General features: G+C 37.3%; 2 protein-coding genes across 2 annotated transcripts in view; one reads left to right on the plus strand and one right to left on the minus strand.

Moving 5' to 3' along the window:
- The window catches only part of LOC126162499 (T-cell activation inhibitor, mitochondrial-like), a 318261-nt gene extending 317756 nt beyond the window's left edge, over positions 1-505 (plus strand). Inside the window, exon 10 of the mRNA XM_049919047.1 lies at positions 39-505. Coding sequence (XP_049775004.1) covers positions 39-273 — 235 coding nt within the window. The 3' untranslated portion in view covers positions 274-505. The remainder of the gene's footprint in view (positions 1-38) is intronic.
- Positions 506-4300: 3795 nt separating this feature from the next.
- Positions 4301-17714, minus strand: part of LOC126162500 (zinc transporter ZIP10) — a 280789-nt gene continuing 267375 nt past the window's right edge. The window contains exons 8-10 of the mRNA XM_049919048.1: positions 12677-12952; positions 10709-10896; positions 4301-6205 (exon numbers count right to left, since the gene is read on the minus strand). Coding sequence (XP_049775005.1) covers positions 6065-6205; positions 10709-10896; positions 12677-12952 — 605 coding nt within the window. The 3' untranslated portion in view covers positions 4301-6064. The remainder of the gene's footprint in view (positions 6206-10708; positions 10897-12676; positions 12953-17714) is intronic.

Consider the following 17714-nt stretch of genomic DNA (forward strand, 5'->3'; position numbering starts at 1 on the left):
TATTGCTATTTCTTTTACACATCTCTTTTGTATTTCAGTGATAAACATATTGAACGAGACCTCTGTAAACAGTGTGAAGAGGTATTTCAATTGGAAGCCCTACAGAAAGATGACAACATAACACCTGAATTGATGATAGAATGTTGCACTCAGTTGCTGAAGAATGTGGATGTCCTTGTACCAGTCCTGAAAGGTGTGCACTTGTGGGTTACAAACTATTATTCAGTTCTCTCTGGTGGAGAAATGTGTATACCCTGGAATTGGAAACTCTGATTTTTTTGTTCATAGAGTTCTTGATTAATGAGAGAAATATCTTAAATATGTGTAGAATGAAGAATGATAATGTTATTTGACAATATGGCTTTACTTAACTCTGTAGCAAGTAAATTATTGTGAACCATATAAATATAATCTGTATAGTATTACATGAATGCTCAGAATGTGAAAGGAAAGATAAATTGTTACAGAATATGTTTTTGTATCACAATGTACCTGAAAATTAAAATAGTTGTATATGTTGAACATTTCATTTCTTCTTATAGAAAAAATTTTATGATAAAATGTCCAGATTATTGTCGTATTGCTGAACACAAATCTTGCTACTGAATTGCCAATTCTGTTTGATTAATATTTGCACCATTTCAATTAATTTATTTTCTTGACATTTAGAACCATTTGAAAATATCACCATCTTCCTGCCTCACCGTCCACCATTTTCACCATGCAAATGCGCACACTTTTTAAAAAATTAATTTATTTTTTACAGTGGAAAATCCAGGATGGAATTAACCATCCTATGAAAAGCACAATTGCTATTCACCATATAGTGGAGATGCTGACTCGCAGATCGGCACAAGAAAAAGACTGTCAGAAAATGAGTTTCTGACCAACAAGGCCTTCGTCTGAGATAGAACACACACACACACACACACACACACACACACACACACACACAAGACCACACTCTCTGGATGCTGAGGCCACATGCAAAAAGCTGTGCATGATGAGAGATTCAACTGGTTGGTGGGGGTAAGGGAGGCTGGGGCGGGGAGAGGCAGGTATAGCAGAGTAGGGCAGCTAGGTACAGTCGGGAGATTAGATGGAGAGTGTCAGGGGGAGAGGTTTAACAGAAAAACAGAGAGGTAAAAAGACTGTTACAGGGCCGTGTAGTGCTGGAATAGGAACAGGGAGGGGGCTAGAGGGTAAGGACAAAGGTTGAGGCCAGGAGTGTTATGGGAATGTAGGATTTACTGCAGGAAGAGTTCCCAACTGCACAATTGAGAAAATCTGGTGTTCTGGGAAGGATCCAGATGGCAGTCATTGAAATGAAGGACATTGTGTTGGGTGGCGTGCTCAGCAATGAGTTGGTCCTGCTGTTTCTTGTCTGCAGTTTGTTGATTATCATTCCTGAGGAGACACCTTGTTAGTTGTTATGCCCTCATAGAGTGCAGCACAGTGGTACCAATTGGTTTGTAGATCAAATGACTGGTTTCACATGTAGCCCTGCCTTTGAAGGGAAGATGATGCTTTGACTGGACTGGAGGGAGGCTATGTGGGACAGGTCTTGTATCTAGGTCTATTACAGGGATATGAGCCATGAGGCAAGAGGTTGGGAGCAGGAGATGTGTAGGAATGGGTGAGGATATTGTGTAGATTCAGTGGGCGATGGAATACGACTGTGGGGTGGGTGGGAAGGGTGGTTGGTAGGACGTTCCTCATTTGAGGGCATGGCAATAGATAATTGAAACCCTGACAATGTGATTCAGTTGCTCCAGTCCTTAGTGGTACTGAGTCACAAGGGCAATGCTCTTCTGTGGCCGGACAGCGACACTTTAGGAGCAGTTGGGTGATTAGAGAGATAAGGCATGGGAGATCTGTTTTTGTACAAGCTTGGGAGGATAATTATGGTCTGTGAAGCCCTCAGTGAGGCATTCGGTGTATTTTGAGAGGGACTCCTCATCACTACAGATGTGACGGCCATGAGTGGCAAAGCTGTATGGTACGAACTTCTTGAAATTTAATGGGTGGCAGCTGTCGCAGTGAAGGTACTGCTGGTGGTTAGGTTTGATATAGATGGAGGTACTGATGTAGCCATCTTTGAAATGCAAGCCAACATCGAAGAAGGTGGCTTGATGGGTTGATTAGGAACTGGTGAAGCAAATGGGGGAGAAGGCATTGAGGTTCTGGAGGAATGTGGCTAGGGTGTCCTCACCATCAATCCTGATCATGAAGATATCATCAGTGAATCTTAACCAAGTGGGTGGTTTGGGATTCTTGGCAGACCATGAAGATATCGTCAATGAATTTTAACCAGGTGAGGCATTTGGGATTCTGGGCATTTAGGAAGGATTCCTGTAGATGGCCCATGAATAGGTTGGCGTAGGATGGTGCCATGCATTGTCCATAGCTGTACCCCAGATTTGCTTGTAGGTAATGGCTTCAAAGTAGAAATAATTGTGGGTGTGGATAAAGTTGATCACAGCATTTAGGAAGGAGGATGTAGGTTTGGAATCTGTCGAGCATTGGGAAAACTAGTGTTCAGTAGCGGAAAGGCCATGAGCATTAGAGACGTTAGTATAAAGGAAGGTGGCATCAATAGAGATGGGCAGAGCACCATTGAGGGGGGGGGGGGGGGGGGAAAGGCAGGAACTGTGATTTATTGGTGGAAATGGTTGGTATCTTTTATATAGGAGGGTAGGGGGTAGATTGCGGGTAATAGGCTGAAGGTATTGGTCTACAAGAGCAGAGATACTCTCAGTGGGGGCACAGTAACTGGTCACAAAGAGGCGTCCTGGGTGGTTGAGTTTACGGTAGGAGTGTAGGGAGTGGTAGGGGTGAGGAGGTGTGTGGTGTGTGTGTATATGTGTGTGTGTGTGTGTGTGTGTGTGTGTGTGTGTGTGTGTGTGTGGGTGGAATGGGGTCACTGTGGCAGGGTTTGTAGGTGGATAAATCTGACAGCGGGAGGAGTCCTTCCACCAGGTAATACTTGTGGTTTGAAACAGTGGAGGAGCCTTCGTTAGCAGGTAAGATTACAAGGTTCTGATCAGTTTTGAGGTGGTGGATTGCAGCTTTTTCCACTGATGTAAGGTTAGTTTACATGTTGAGGCATTTGGGAATCCTGGTGAGGCAAGGTTCAAGGTTAAGAAAGTCTGGAATGTTAGGAAGGAGTGATTTGGGGGATAGTTGGGGTGGGTGACAGTTGGATGGAGGAGTGTGCTGAATCAGGCAGGTTTCAACATTGGTCATTGGTTGAAACACAGGTAGAAGAACTACCAGAGTACATTATTACTGTTCTTTTTTAGTGTTGCTACCAGGCCTGGTAGGATAGATGAGGGTCATGAACGGTGTAAGATGTCGAGAAACAATTGTGAAGGACACGGAGATGCCACATACTCGTGTTAGACAGTGTTAACACCTGACAGAGCTTGAAAGGGGCCTCATTGTGTGTCTTTATTTGGCTGCCTGGTTGAATTGCGCAAAATCATTATTTGTGGGACATACATATGCAACTATGGCCTGATGTTGGATTGCATGGGAATGTGGGGACAGGCACGTTTGTCGTCAAGTTCTTGGTCACCCACATTTGACTACCACAACCGTTTTTCAACGGGATAATGCTTGTGCACGCAGGGCACAGTTCTCTGTGTACTAGTTGTGTAATGCTGAGGTACTCCTGTGGCCAGAAACCTGATAGAACACATATGGGAGCAGCTCCATCCCACTGCAAGTATCCAGAATATCAAAGACAAGTAACTGCAGTTGTGGGGCAGCTTGATTCAGGAGAGAATATAACGACTTCATTACACCCTTCACTACCAAATTAGTGCATGCATGTAGCCCAGAGAGTGTGCATTGCCACATCGATAAGTGGCCCATACAGTTGAGTTCTCTTTAAATTTGACTCAATAGTGTAATCACTGAAATATCATCATATACCTTCTCACTTAACCTATGAAGTTTAATTTTGTGTCCTCCTTACCTTTTCTTTTTTTCTTTTTTCTTTTTGCTAGGCAGTATAAAATAATGATAGCTATGATGAAGTCAGATTTGTGTAATCTGCATATAGATACAAATAACTGCTCAAATGTTGTAAGATTCTTTGGGCTGTATTTGCTACTGAGGCCCTAATACCAACACTAATCAGCACAATGGTTTACTTAATTCAAGCTTTATGTTGTTTGTGGACTGCATGAAGAATGTGAAGTCAATTAATGTTTGAAACAAATCACTCATGAGCAAGTTTTTGTTTGTCTGAAGGAGAAAGGAGTATAGGAAAACAGTTCTTAATAAAAGGGTATACAATTTTTAGGAAATATATTTATTTCTACAATGTCTGAGAAACTTTAAAAATATAATCTTCACAACATGTAGCAAACAAATTGTCACATACAATACAGTTGAACATGGAGGAACATATGGCCATATTCTGGTATATAACATATGCAGGGGAATTATAGTCTGAAGCTAAGTAAGACACAACATTCAGAAAGGTGATATAAAGTACAACATGGACAGCAGATTCACTCAGTTTCTGTGTTCTTAAAATGTAAACAAAAGATATGAAATCAGATGAAGAGTGGAAATAGAAAATATTTTAAGTGCCACTTTTTCACAAAATGGTTTTTCAGTGTTAGCATTCTTGGTTATCTGTTACATGTTCCTAGATTTGAGATAGATGCCAAACCATTCAGGGACTTCAGGCCAAACTGTGCTGGAGTTCCTAAATTTAATACATATTGTTTCTTCCAAAGAAAAGGAACAGAAAACACCCACTGTTAATAATGCTATTTATTTAGACAAAGAGTGTCATTACCAGTTTCAAAGTGACAGGTTCACCTTCAGACAGCTGTTCACATTTATATTACATCTGATGTTGTTTACAGTAGTCATCGGAAGAAACAACCAGCAACTAATGTAATATAAACATGAACACTCATCTGAAGATAGAACTTGTTAGCACTATTTGTGTAAATAAATAGCATTATTAACAATGGTTGGGTGATATTTTCTTCTTTGCAGGAAGAAACTTGTGCAAACTGTGTTTTGAAAGTGAGAATCATTCAGTTTCCTGGTATGGCACTTAAAATGTTCTTAATAAAGTATTATTTTTTAATTTGTCTAATTTTTTGCTGTGATATGATGAACATATAATTTTGATTTATCATAATACCTTATCAGTTATGTACAGAGAGATGTTGTTTTTTTCACTCTCCTGGAAAATGTCAGGTTTGACACAACAGTTTCCTTTTCCACTCTTCAATTACAAAAGTGTGTACAGCATTTTTCTCACTCTAATTTGGTGCAGATCTTTGAGAAGAGATGTATGTTTTAAACTAACAGGAAATTTCATCTCTAAAGTTGTTTAGCACAGCCTAAGAAATGAATTATGAAAAATTAAATATGAGGTAATCCAAGTAACAGAAATTCATATGTCACACACACAATGTGGTCACATTGATAACACACAGCTGACTGAACTGACCCTATTTCTGTGAGCATTAAAACAAGTGCAAAACAAAAAATAACTGTACAATTCAGGTACCCAAATCATAATAAAAAGAAAAATAAATCTGTAGAATTACCGTACACTGAAGACACTAATATTTTTTTTTAATTTACTGCTTCATCAGAGAAGATACAAAATTTAATGCAATGAAGAATTTCAAAAATTTAAGTTTGTTTGTAAGCATTAAAACAAGAAATTAATGAATCAACTGCACACGGAAGTATTGAACACAGCCAATGTTCCAAAACACACATAACAGAGGAAATAACATCTTATATTACATTTTATCACAGTACTTCTTTAATATTTACAAACAATTTATATAACATAGTTCAATGTATCCTCAAAACCATGATTGAGGACATGTACAGAAACGTTTGGTTGGTATGCTGAGCTGTCATCAGCAATTATTTTAGAATTGTGTAAGTGATGAAAAGTGCTCTGTCTCCAATCAGTTTTTTTTTATACACACATGTGAGTAAGTTGGATGAAAATAAAATGAAGAAGACTGAAGATAGAGTATGTCATCTTCTTACACTGCTCTTTCAGTCAAGGAACTCAATTGAAAAGTGTTCCCAGCTTCTCCTCATACAGAGCTATAATAAGCATTATTGCACCACCAACAGCAATACCCAAAATATGGATGATAAGATCCTTGATGGTAGGAGGGTCTTCACAGCTGGAATTCATTTCTGGCAACTGCAACAATAAACACACACATTTGTTACACATGAAAGTAGACAGATTTGAAGACAGCATAACCTTACTGTCCAGGAATTCAGAGATGGTATTTACTTATGATCTCAGTGTAACTGATTATGCACTGCATAAAATGGACACAAAAATTTGGCAGAATACCCAAAGGCACACCATTAATGGCATTTACTTTCTTGGTGACATGATTTTTTTCGGTATGAAAATAGCAGAAGTTGTGAGTGTTAGCAAAACTGTCCATTGTTCCTTAAATCAAGGCAGTAGCGCAAAAGTTAACTCTTGTGATATTCAGATTTTAGTTTGAGTAGCATGAGAAGGATATATCCCATAAAAATTATGTAAATTATGTTTCATATTTGATTATGATCTAATACCGTGTGTACTCAAAACCAAACACTGATGATCATTAAAACCTCTTTGTTCAGATGGAAAAATGTTCTTTTTTCGTCTGAATAAGTTTATGTCAGAGAATTTAAGTACCTCTCTGTATAACCTATCGTAGTAAGACATGAAACATTGGGCAGAAAATTATACCTAGGACCTCGGCTTTGGACCCAGCAAACCTGTGAAATGCTTCACTATCTTCCTTTAGTCTCACCTGATGATGATCTCAAACATTACAATAGTCAATAATGGGTTGCATAAGTCCAGTCTCCTATATAGGTGTAGTAAGCTCTCCCAGAATTCTCCTGATGCACTAAACCTTCCAGTTTGCCTTTCCTACTTTTGACACTATATGATTGTTACACTTTAACTTGTTTTGCAGCATTAAACCTTGGTATTTAATTAATGTGACTGAATCAATCAGCAGATGATTAATGCTGTCTTCAAAGTATTACAGGAATGTTTGTCTTACTTATTTGGACCATCTTACATCTACCCACATATGATGCAAGCTGCCATTCATCATGGCAAATAGAACTTTAGTCAAGTGCCCCAGAATCCCCTACAGTCATTCAAAATGACTTTCTCTGTACAGAACAAAATCATTATTGAACAGACTCATTGTTACTCATCCTATTTGACAAGCTGTTTATCTTTGTGGAGAACAAGAGGGGCACTATCCCACTGGGACAATGCTGACATTATCTTTTGCTCTGAAGAACATGTCCTTTCCAGGAGAATGTACTGGTTTCTATTCATGTAATCAAAAACTCATGGAGCCAGTCACTTTAAGAAGCTGTTCTGTATGCTTGAAGCTTTTATAAAATTGTACTGTGTGATACAGTGTTGAACCCTTTCCAGAAATATGGCATCTCCCCATTGACCTGCATTCATAGTGTGCAGGATGTTTTGTGATGTGTCCAAAAAAAAGAGTGTCTTCTGCATGAGCAGTGCTTCCTATATCCATGGTGATTTATCAACAAAAGCTTTTCTCCTCCAGAAAACTCATTCTGTTTAAGATTAGACTATGCTTGAGGATCCTGCAACAAACTGACATTGAGGGTTTTAAATATGTAATTTTTCATACATTCTTCTGATGATATTATATATTGGATAAGCTGTGTGTTTTTTTTTCAGCTGCTTGGAACTGTTCACTTCATGGAAGTTTTGTAAGAAATGCAAACTTAGAAAGGGACCAATGCCAAACAGTACTACCATCACAAGACTGAATGTCACTCGATTTGCATTGCGAGCATGGGATGCAGTAAGGAATGTATATAAGTTGAACAGAAATGAATGGAGAATCATTCTAATGGCACAGATCACAAATGGGGGAAATTCACTGACATAAGTAACTATGGCAATGGCCAGTTTGTAATGGCCAGCACCTGGAAATGAGCATATGAGAAATGGTGAAGCTGGTCCACTGTTCACTTGTTATCAAAGCAGGAGAGGTGGGATGAGGGGCAGATCTGATGAAAGAGTACAATGGCAATGCAGGTTCAAGTGTTTTGGAGCTCACAGTTTAGCATATGTTGTTGAACATGGGGTAACCACAGATGATGACCCCTATGTGTTTGCATGTTGATCCAATGTCATCATCAGATATGATTGCAATGGGCATTGGATCATGAAGAGTGGACTGTGAATCAATGGAAACATGTTGCCTTGTCAGGTGAATCACGTTTCTTGCTACACAAAGCTAATACTCATGTCTGGATAGGCTATCATCCACCTGAACTGCCACTCAAAAAATGCACCCACCACAGGTGGAGCAGCCCATGGGAGGATATTCACCTGAGCTTCCATGGAACCTGTGGTAGTAATCGAAGGCAACACAATAGCTGTGAACTATATGAACATTACAGCAGATTGTGTGCACTACTAAATGCTCTATACCTTCATCGACGGTGACAGTATCTTCCAGTACAATAACTATCCATGTGACAAGGCCAGAATCATGCTACAGTAGTTTGACAGACATGATAGTGAACTTTGGCTTGGGCACCAAATTTGCCAGACTTGAGCTTGATGGATGCATGTGGGCCACTATCAGGGCCAGTTTCAGGCCCTCAAACTGTCAGCCTGTTTAATGGGAATTACATGACCTGTGCAGAGACATTTGGTCCTGCATACTTGAGGAAACCTACCAGGGACCTGTTGAATACATGCCAGCAGAATCGCTTCTGTATTGTGTTTCAAAAGTGAACAAACATGCTGTTAAGAATATGGTCATAATATTTTGGCTCATCATGTAGCTCTGCTTATAGAAGCTTGCCTGTCTGAATTTTAGTACCCATTTTTTGAACTACAGTTACAACAATCTGTTTCATCAGTATGTTCTGAATACTATTGAACCAAGATGCATCTTTCCTATCCTTAATAAAATTAGTCAGTACACACTTGTCCAGAGCGCAATGTATGATAAGTTAAAACTTTTCCCAGAGATCCTCAGTGTCCATCACATTTGAGCTAAGTGATGCACATTCATTTTTAAGTCAGATGTTAATGCAAGCTTATCTGCTCTGCCAAGTGAAATGAATCTCTCCTAGCTTTCTAAACGGATTTATTGCATTTTTTAATTACTGGAGCTATAAAACCGAAGTTGCCAATCCCTGTATCATTACTGCCACTGCTAAAAATGTAAGGTCTGTTTGTAGTCGCTGGTGCTCAGATGTTTAGGCCGTGTATTTCTTAAAGCCAATATTTGAAGAAAACCTACAAAATTACATTGCAGTTCTAGTTATCATTTCCACTGCTAGTGAATGTGTAGACACCCCAGTCTGTACTCTATAAATTAAAAGACGACAATTCCTCCTCCTCCGCTACCACCACCACCACCACCACCACCACCACCACCACTACCACAAACAAGTGATGAATGTAAAGTAACTTTAAAAGTTAAACTATGAAATGACACATGCACAGCTGTGACTTTGACATATTATTATTGTATTAGCTTCTGATTGTCAGCTTCATCCTGATGTTTTGTTTCATGGAGTTCTGGAAAAGATGAAAAATAGTGAAAAACTGACACTTCAGAATGAATATTCTACTTCGACGGTAAATTGAGAATATTGTATCAATGAAATCTGCTGAAAAGCTTGTGTTTGGAAATGACTTTGGCTTTATTTAAAGCAGATTCATTCATATGGTATAAAATGTATATTCAAGATGCTATGCAAATTGGATGTTGAACCATTTACATTCAAAAGTTCTTTCTTTGTTGGTGATTCTTTATGTTTCTTGCGAACAAAAGTTGAATGCAAGAAGGCAGTGGTAGTGTCAATAGACTATGACAGGGCATGTTAAATCATAGAATTAGCAGATTATGCCAATCAGAAAAAAAACCCATAGAACTGTAAGAAACAATTCAACATTTGTTTCATAACACATACTGTAGTCACTAATTGATCCTGAACTGTATGCTGCCAGTAGAAATCAAAAATTTGTGCTTGAATGGTATTTCTCTATTGTTATGGGGATTAAGCCAAAGAAAAGTGCCAGTAATTATTAGTACCTGTCAATATAAGTTCCACACTGTAATCTCTTTGGTATAACATTTTTTTCGGTTTTGAGCCAGGAGAGGATAAAGTACCAAATATGGAGACAAACTGCATGCGATATTCCCACTTTGTAATTTTAATTTTGTTCCTGTAAGAGGCAGAACTCAAGCCCTGCAAAGTTGGTGGTACAATACCACACTTCCTAAAAGAACTGTTTGCTGGACTGGAACTCAAATCTGGACCCTTTGACACATACAAATTAATTCATTAAAGGATATCTCACATTTCAAGACTGGAGTCAAAATGTGATGGAAGACTGTATGAAAAGAACTTAATTTATGGTATTTATGTCCATTTGCTCCACCAGTTGTGTAAGTTTTGCCAAAACAATTATCATTTTTATCATTAGAGCCTGCCCCCGTGTTCCTATCAATTTTCTCCTACATTGTTTCCTTCTGTTTTCTAACTGCTGTTTTCAGCTTACTCTAATAGCTTAGCTATCACAGTGCTGTGAAGCATTTACATGGATTATTATAAATATATTAAAAAACCCTTATGTGTTATTTCTATCTAAGTTACTTCTAAAAGTAATACTTACAAGATCTACTAAAGCTATATACAGGAATGAACCAGCAGTTGCAGAGTATATCCACATGGCAGCATCCTCATATTCACCCACCCAAAGTCCACACGCCATGCCCAAAAAGCTAAGCACTGAAGAGAGAATATTGTAAACCACTGCACGACGAATGCTCATGCCTGACTGCAGTAGCACTGCAAAATCACCTGTAATGAGAAAGACTTTTTGAAGTTAAGCACAATACACTGAAATGACAACACACTAATCAGACAAATATGAACTTTCTATGACAGAAGTTGTACCATGAGAAAGAAATTAAAAGATGCTTAAAGTCATTTAAAATCTCTTTAGAATGTCTCTCTAATTGTTTTATTTCGTAAGCAAATTTTGAAGTATTGATGATTTACAGAAAAGAAAAACTGGAAACTAGTTTCTCAGTTTACAATAACAATACGAGTTTTTCTGTAGGAGTATGTTTGCATATTTACTTGTAGGAGCTTAAGTACACAGCCAGCTTTCATCATCAGTAGAAATATAGGCCTCACCATGCTCTATAGTAACTTAAAAAAGATCAAAAAGAGCTCCGAGGTGTCCCGTAAATTTGTAGTAAAGGATGAATCTCTGCAGACAAGCTCAGGAGATGTATATTACCCGGACAGAGTTGAGTACTGCCATTTCTAGCCAAGCTTCAGCTTTGTTCTGCCACAGAACAGTCACAGAGAAAGCAGCTGTGACTACAGTTTCATTGATAATGAACTTAAAGCACTATTTGCTTTTTAATGAGGGACTCATGCTGTGCATTGTTCATGCCACAGGCTTGCCAACATGTGTTGAAAGCATGTTTTTACACTTTGCAGAAAATGATAAATAAATTGCCATGGATCTCCTCCACTTAATATGGGAGATAGGACCATTGTAGACTCATGGACAAGTAATTTTTCTCATCTTCAGAGCTTAAATGACTCTGCATCCAAGTAGTTACATAAGTGATTCACTGGCTAAGTGCATGCGATGATCTTCGAACAGATGTCAACTCACCTTGCCTAGGCTTGAGGATTTAGAGCGTTCCTTAGTCAATTCCCACATTAGTTCAGGAGATGTCAATCTATCATTAATGATGTCCTCATTCATATATGGATGTGTGTGTGTGTGTGTGTGTGTGTGTGTGTGTGTGTGTGTGTGTGAGAGAGAGAGAGAGAGAGAGAGAGAGAGAGAGAGAGAATATGGGTAACCTCATCATGAAGATGTCTTTTTCATTTTATATGACTTTACTTATCTGTAAACCACATAATTTGTAATTACATGGGCCATGTTTTAATTCTGTACTGTTCCCTTTTCATAATTCTGACAGCAAATCATCTTAACCTCAAAGCTGATCTGTATAATAATTACTCTAAATCCTCACAACAAAGAAATTAAATTAGTGTAGTTTCAGTTCTCTGAGACTGCAGATGTGTGTGCAAGTTGCGCTTTTGTGTGTGTGTGTGTGTGTGTGTGTGTGTGTCTACTGCTGACAAAGGCTTTAATGGCTGAAAGCTATGATTGTGTGAATCTTTTTATTGTGCCTATCGCGACTCAGCATCTCCGCTATATGGTGAGTAGCAACTTTCTTTCTATCGTATTGTTACATTCCATCCTGGATTTTCCATTGTTTGATTAAGAAATTAACTCTGACAGATTTATTCTCTTTCATGTGATGGTTTTCTACTATTTATGTTTCTTATGCAGCTAATATTTCTCCATCATACATTAAAAAAAAAAAAAAAAAAAAAAAAAAAAAAAAAAAAAAAAAAAAAAAAAAAAAAAAAAGCTTTTGCTTTGCTGTTAATAATTCCAAAAGCTACTGACAAATGTGAACGTACTATTACTGGCAGAAGTTGAGAAATATCACTACAAACCAATGATGATGCCTGTGATGGCTCAGTTACAGAGGCTCTTACAAATTTATGGACATCACTTTCCTGAAAGAAGAAGGTGAACACTTACCCAATTCGTGAGGCAATTCATGAAAGAAAACAGCTATTGCAGTAGCCAAGCCTGCAGCTGTGCTTCCGGCAAATGCTGTTCCAATGGCAAGACCATCAGTTAGATTGTGTAGTCCATCACCCACAATCACTACCCATGCTACAGATGAAATATCATGGTCATGGCTGCCAGCTATGCTGGTGGACAGTCCATGGCTGTGAGTGTGCTTTCGGCTGAAGCTGTTTTTTCTCTCTGGGCCCTGCATGATGATGCCCACCTCCAGATTGCTTCCAGTCTCTGCAATGGTCAAAATGTTCTCAGTTACCACTTTTTTATACTTGCTGTATTTCTATCACAGTTACAATTTTTGTGTTTGGTGTCCCTGTAATTTTGCAGTGAAGCTTGGTAAGTGCACTCTCCTTTCTCATCTCAAAAGTTTAACTGCAAGAAGCAGACATGAAAGACAATTACATTTAATTGTTTTAGATAATGAATCTTGGCTTCTCAGACCTTTCGACTTCAACTGAAATGTTTGATTCCGTATAAATTTTGGTGTGACTTAATTTTTTTACTTAAATTATATATATTCAACATTTAAAGATAATTTTGCATATACTTTATCACCAAAACACTATTTTTCTGATAACTTAATTTTATTTCATATCAGTCCATTTAGCAAAATTGATCTTGAACCGTGAAAATGAGTTACACAACTGTTAAATGAGTCGAAAACCACTTTAAGTGAAACTAATATTATTATGCTTTAGTTTTCTTTAATTTTTCTATCATAATTCAACTGACAATTGTACAAAGACAGGAAGCTGATAAGTTTGCATATAATAAAAATTTGCAACCTTTGTTATTAGGCACATAAATCTTCACATAAATAATTATTTACAGGAAAAATTTTATTAATTATACCTGAAAAGTAATTTCAATTAAGATAGTCATAAGAAAATTCCTTTGAACTACATCTTGTTCTAGAAGGATGTGGAAGCTATGTACAAAATACTTACAAAAATTTTAGGCACTAAAGCGCCATAACAGTTTCAGTTGTTGTCGAGATTGGTCAATGTAACTATCAAGTTTTTTATGTTGTATTGAAATGTTGCACAATGCACTTACTTAAAGAGTGGTGTTCTAGAAAGTGTCAAAAATTTATGAATAAATACTAATGATGTCAAAAAGCAACAATATTCCAGCAAATTTTACTGAAACAAATATCTTGGGCCTACTAAATGACAAGCATAAAAAGGAACCTACACATTAGACAATGAGACAACCATAGCAAGATAAGTAACATTTATCTGCTAATATAATGTTTCCGCACTTACGAAATTATGTAGACATTGACAACACTAGAATAGTTAGTTCAAAGTAGGATAGTTACTTTCTGTACATCTACAAACATTTTTTGGTAGTAGGGGATATGTAGCATTATACCTATGAAGCAAAGTTTCAAATTACATTATTGACAGCAAATTTTGTAGTTGATGAAGCCATGATGAGCCAAGGATGCACCTTCAATTTTTTGTAGTATCAACTGAAATGGAGAATGGGTGGGTTCCTAGAGTACTGCCTGTCAGACTGCTTTCTTATAAGCTCAGTTTATTAATACCGAGTACTGGAGGATAATAATGAAGCAAATCTCACTCACATTCAACAGTCAATATGTCTAAAACTTTGACAGGCTGAGAACAAAGCTACATCTACTTTACTGGGAAAGAACATTGGACATTGTCTTTTTGGAATACAACACAAAGGTGTTTGTCCCTGCAGTTTCCATGAGGAATTATCTAGAAACACTTAAAGGTGTTTGTTTCTGCAGTTTCCAGGAGGACTAATCTAAAAATACTTGCGGAGCACAATATCATCATTCAGCAGTTATGGTTTTCAAAACAACATACTGAGATCTGTAATTGACAACACTATCATTCAGTGCAAAGTTGTACATCTCTCCATTCAAATAAACAACAACTGTGCAGAAAGGTGACTATTATTACATTATTGTCTATGTTCATGGGCCCACTGGTCTGAGAGATCTGTTACTTCGGAGCAAGTTCATCTTCTATAAAATATTGCTTCAAAGTATATCTCCAGATAGCAGATACCATCAAATCATTGATGCATCAGCAGGGTCATACCCAAGGTGCACACAGAGATGTGCAAAAACTAAGCGGAGAGAGGAAGAGGGGGTTAAAAAATAAAGACGATTTAAGAATTAACTAGGAGAGGTACGTTCCTCTGTTCTGGCTTTGAGAAGAAGTCTTTCCCTTGGCCTGAGATTGTAAACACACACTCTTGTCATTCCATCCAAGATGCATCATAAAGAAATGACTACTGATGTCGATACTTGACATCGGTCATATGTCAAAAGTGCACTTGGTTCATACTGCTGCCTGCACAGTAAGCTCATATAGCAAAAACTCTGTTTTTGAACTACTTTGCTACAGCATTCAAGAATCTCAAAGGCTGGTGAGGTGATGTTGAAGCAAATATGCCATCTGACCGAAGACTTCTGATTTTAGAAGATTTCTGCCATCTAAGGATTGAAGTAAAACTGTTTAACCTAGAGTGCTTTAAAGTATTTAATGGGAATGGGAAAAAGATCACATGTGTAACACATCATTTCATCTCACTTTCTTTTATGTCAGGAACACTCTTCATAAGAGCTCAGTGTCTTATTTTTAAACATATACAGGAGATTTTAGTACCAAATGTAGCAGAAAGATTGAGACAGTTAACAAAATAGCGTCCTTCAAATTCCAGCAGAAGGAGCTGATGAAGAGCACTGATACAGCTCCATTTAGATATTTTGAAAGTTCGCCTGGCAGTTTGTTGGCAGACTGAAGAACAAACGGTGCTCATGGGAAAAGTGGCCTTTTGTGGACGAATGACATATTTGCTGTACAAGATGACTAAAAATCAGTTTCTCATCCAGCAACGCATAGCAGCATGTGGTGATTTGCATAAATTTTTCTGATGTGTGTTTATTGTGTTAGCTTCATTAGTTACTAATTTCTGTATTGTGTGTAATATTAAAACATTTAGTGGAAAATATACACTTCCATGCGTGTCCAGATACTGCCTTGCCATTCGTTTAAAAGGGAGAAGGGCCCAGTATAATATTATGAAACATACTGTAATTGTTCCTTGTGATGTATTTGGGTGCAGAGTGAGGACTCTGCTGCTCTCTCATCAGATTACTGACAGACTATATATTTCATTGTTTTTCTGTTTGTTTGCAATTCCAATATGCATCTTTCTTTATTCATGACCAAGTTTCAATTTTAAAATGGTTCTACTACTGCTTTGTTATTTTTTATATTTCATTTTTGATCTGTTAATTGTACTTAATTTTAATTGTATTATAACAACTTTCTGTCCTGGTCTCAAAATTGTTGTGTTAAACTGTTCCATTTATTGTTGAAGTTTATGTACATTAGAAGTGAACAGTACAATGTCAGCTGCAAAATGCCTGCGATTCATATATGTGCCGTTAGAATACACTGTCTCATTTACACAGTTTATGTATCCTTTAGAGCTGTTACAAATAGTTCTGATGATATGAAATTTTCTTCTCTGACCCCCTTCATTTATGAATAGCCTGCTATTCTTATAAAGTATAATGGTAATCTATTTTCATTATTATTAATTTTTAAATTTATCATTTAAGATAAGGAAAAGACTTGCCACAATTGGTACTCTTTTATCGGCTGCAGATATTTTTCAATACCTATTTCAGGATTATTTTCAGTACCTATTTCAGAAAATATGGCACTTATAGCCACACATAAACAATGTGTGCTAATGCATAACACACGTTAAACAAGTAGAATACAAAATATGAAGGTCAAAAATGGGTAACAACATCAATATGTGCTAATGAATAACACACGTTACACAAGTAGAATACAAAATATGGAGGCCAAAAACGGATAACAATATTATTTGACACAGAGGACAATTTGTCTACCGCTAGGGAAAATGGAAACATTTCTAGATGTCTTTCTTACATTCACAGCACTAGATATGCACCTAGTGGTCAAAGTTAGAACTAATTTTTTTCTAGCATAAATCGGTTCTGCATTAACTCATTAGAATATATGCACACTCTCACTGCCATACTCTCCCATTCCTTTCCCCATCCTTTAAGAATTTTATAACAATAATGGAAATTCCTGGTTGGAGCAATATGTAAAATAAGGGAAAGACAACCACTCACCTATAGTGGATTCATGCGTGGAGCACAGTAACACACAACAGAAAACAGCATTCACACTTGCTTTCAAGCACTAGCTCTTTTTCCTGATATAGTACACACATTCACACACACAACCACTCAAATGCATACTCCCATGGCCAAGAGCAGCAAAAGTACTCATATTCACTCACACAACCATGGGAGTGTGCATTTGGGTGTCCGTGTGGTTGTGTGTATGAATGTGTGTACTGTTGCTGGAAAAGAGCTAGTTCTTAATTAAAGCAAATGTGTGTGCTGTTGTCTATTATGTGTTACTGTGCTCCATGCATTGATTCGCTGTATGTGAGGAGTTGCCCTTTGGTTGCCTTTCCCTTACTTTAAGAATTTTATTTCTTTATTTCATATTTAATGATAACATTTCAGACTCTAATGGATATCATGTCCTCATCAATCTGCCACCTGTTTTACTGATTCATCAGTGTTTGTTTATTTTTTATCTCACCTTGCAAAACGTGCATATAAACTAGTTAATTTTCTCTTGTTTTTATTATCAGAATATTAATTTTGTGACTCTGTTATTCACTGTAGCTCAATCTTACTCCAATTTCTTAATGTATTGCTCCATTTGTCAGGGAGGTGTGTATATATTCCTTCTCCTACCCTTCCTCTTCCCTATTCACCTTACCAAGTAGTTGCAGCCAAAGGTTCCAATAACAGGAAAACCTAACTCCAAAAATTTTTGCAAGGAAGGAAACAAATTGAAAAATTACTTTAGAAATCCAATGTTTGGAATCTGACCACTACACCTGGAAGTATTTATTGTTTTATTTAACTGACAGATATGGTAAGAGATAA

The sequence above is a fragment of the Schistocerca cancellata genome, chromosome 2 (assembly GCF_023864275.1).
Source record: "Schistocerca cancellata isolate TAMUIC-IGC-003103 chromosome 2, iqSchCanc2.1, whole genome shotgun sequence".
In the NCBI taxonomy this organism is placed as follows: domain Eukaryota; kingdom Metazoa; phylum Arthropoda; class Insecta; order Orthoptera; family Acrididae; genus Schistocerca; species Schistocerca cancellata.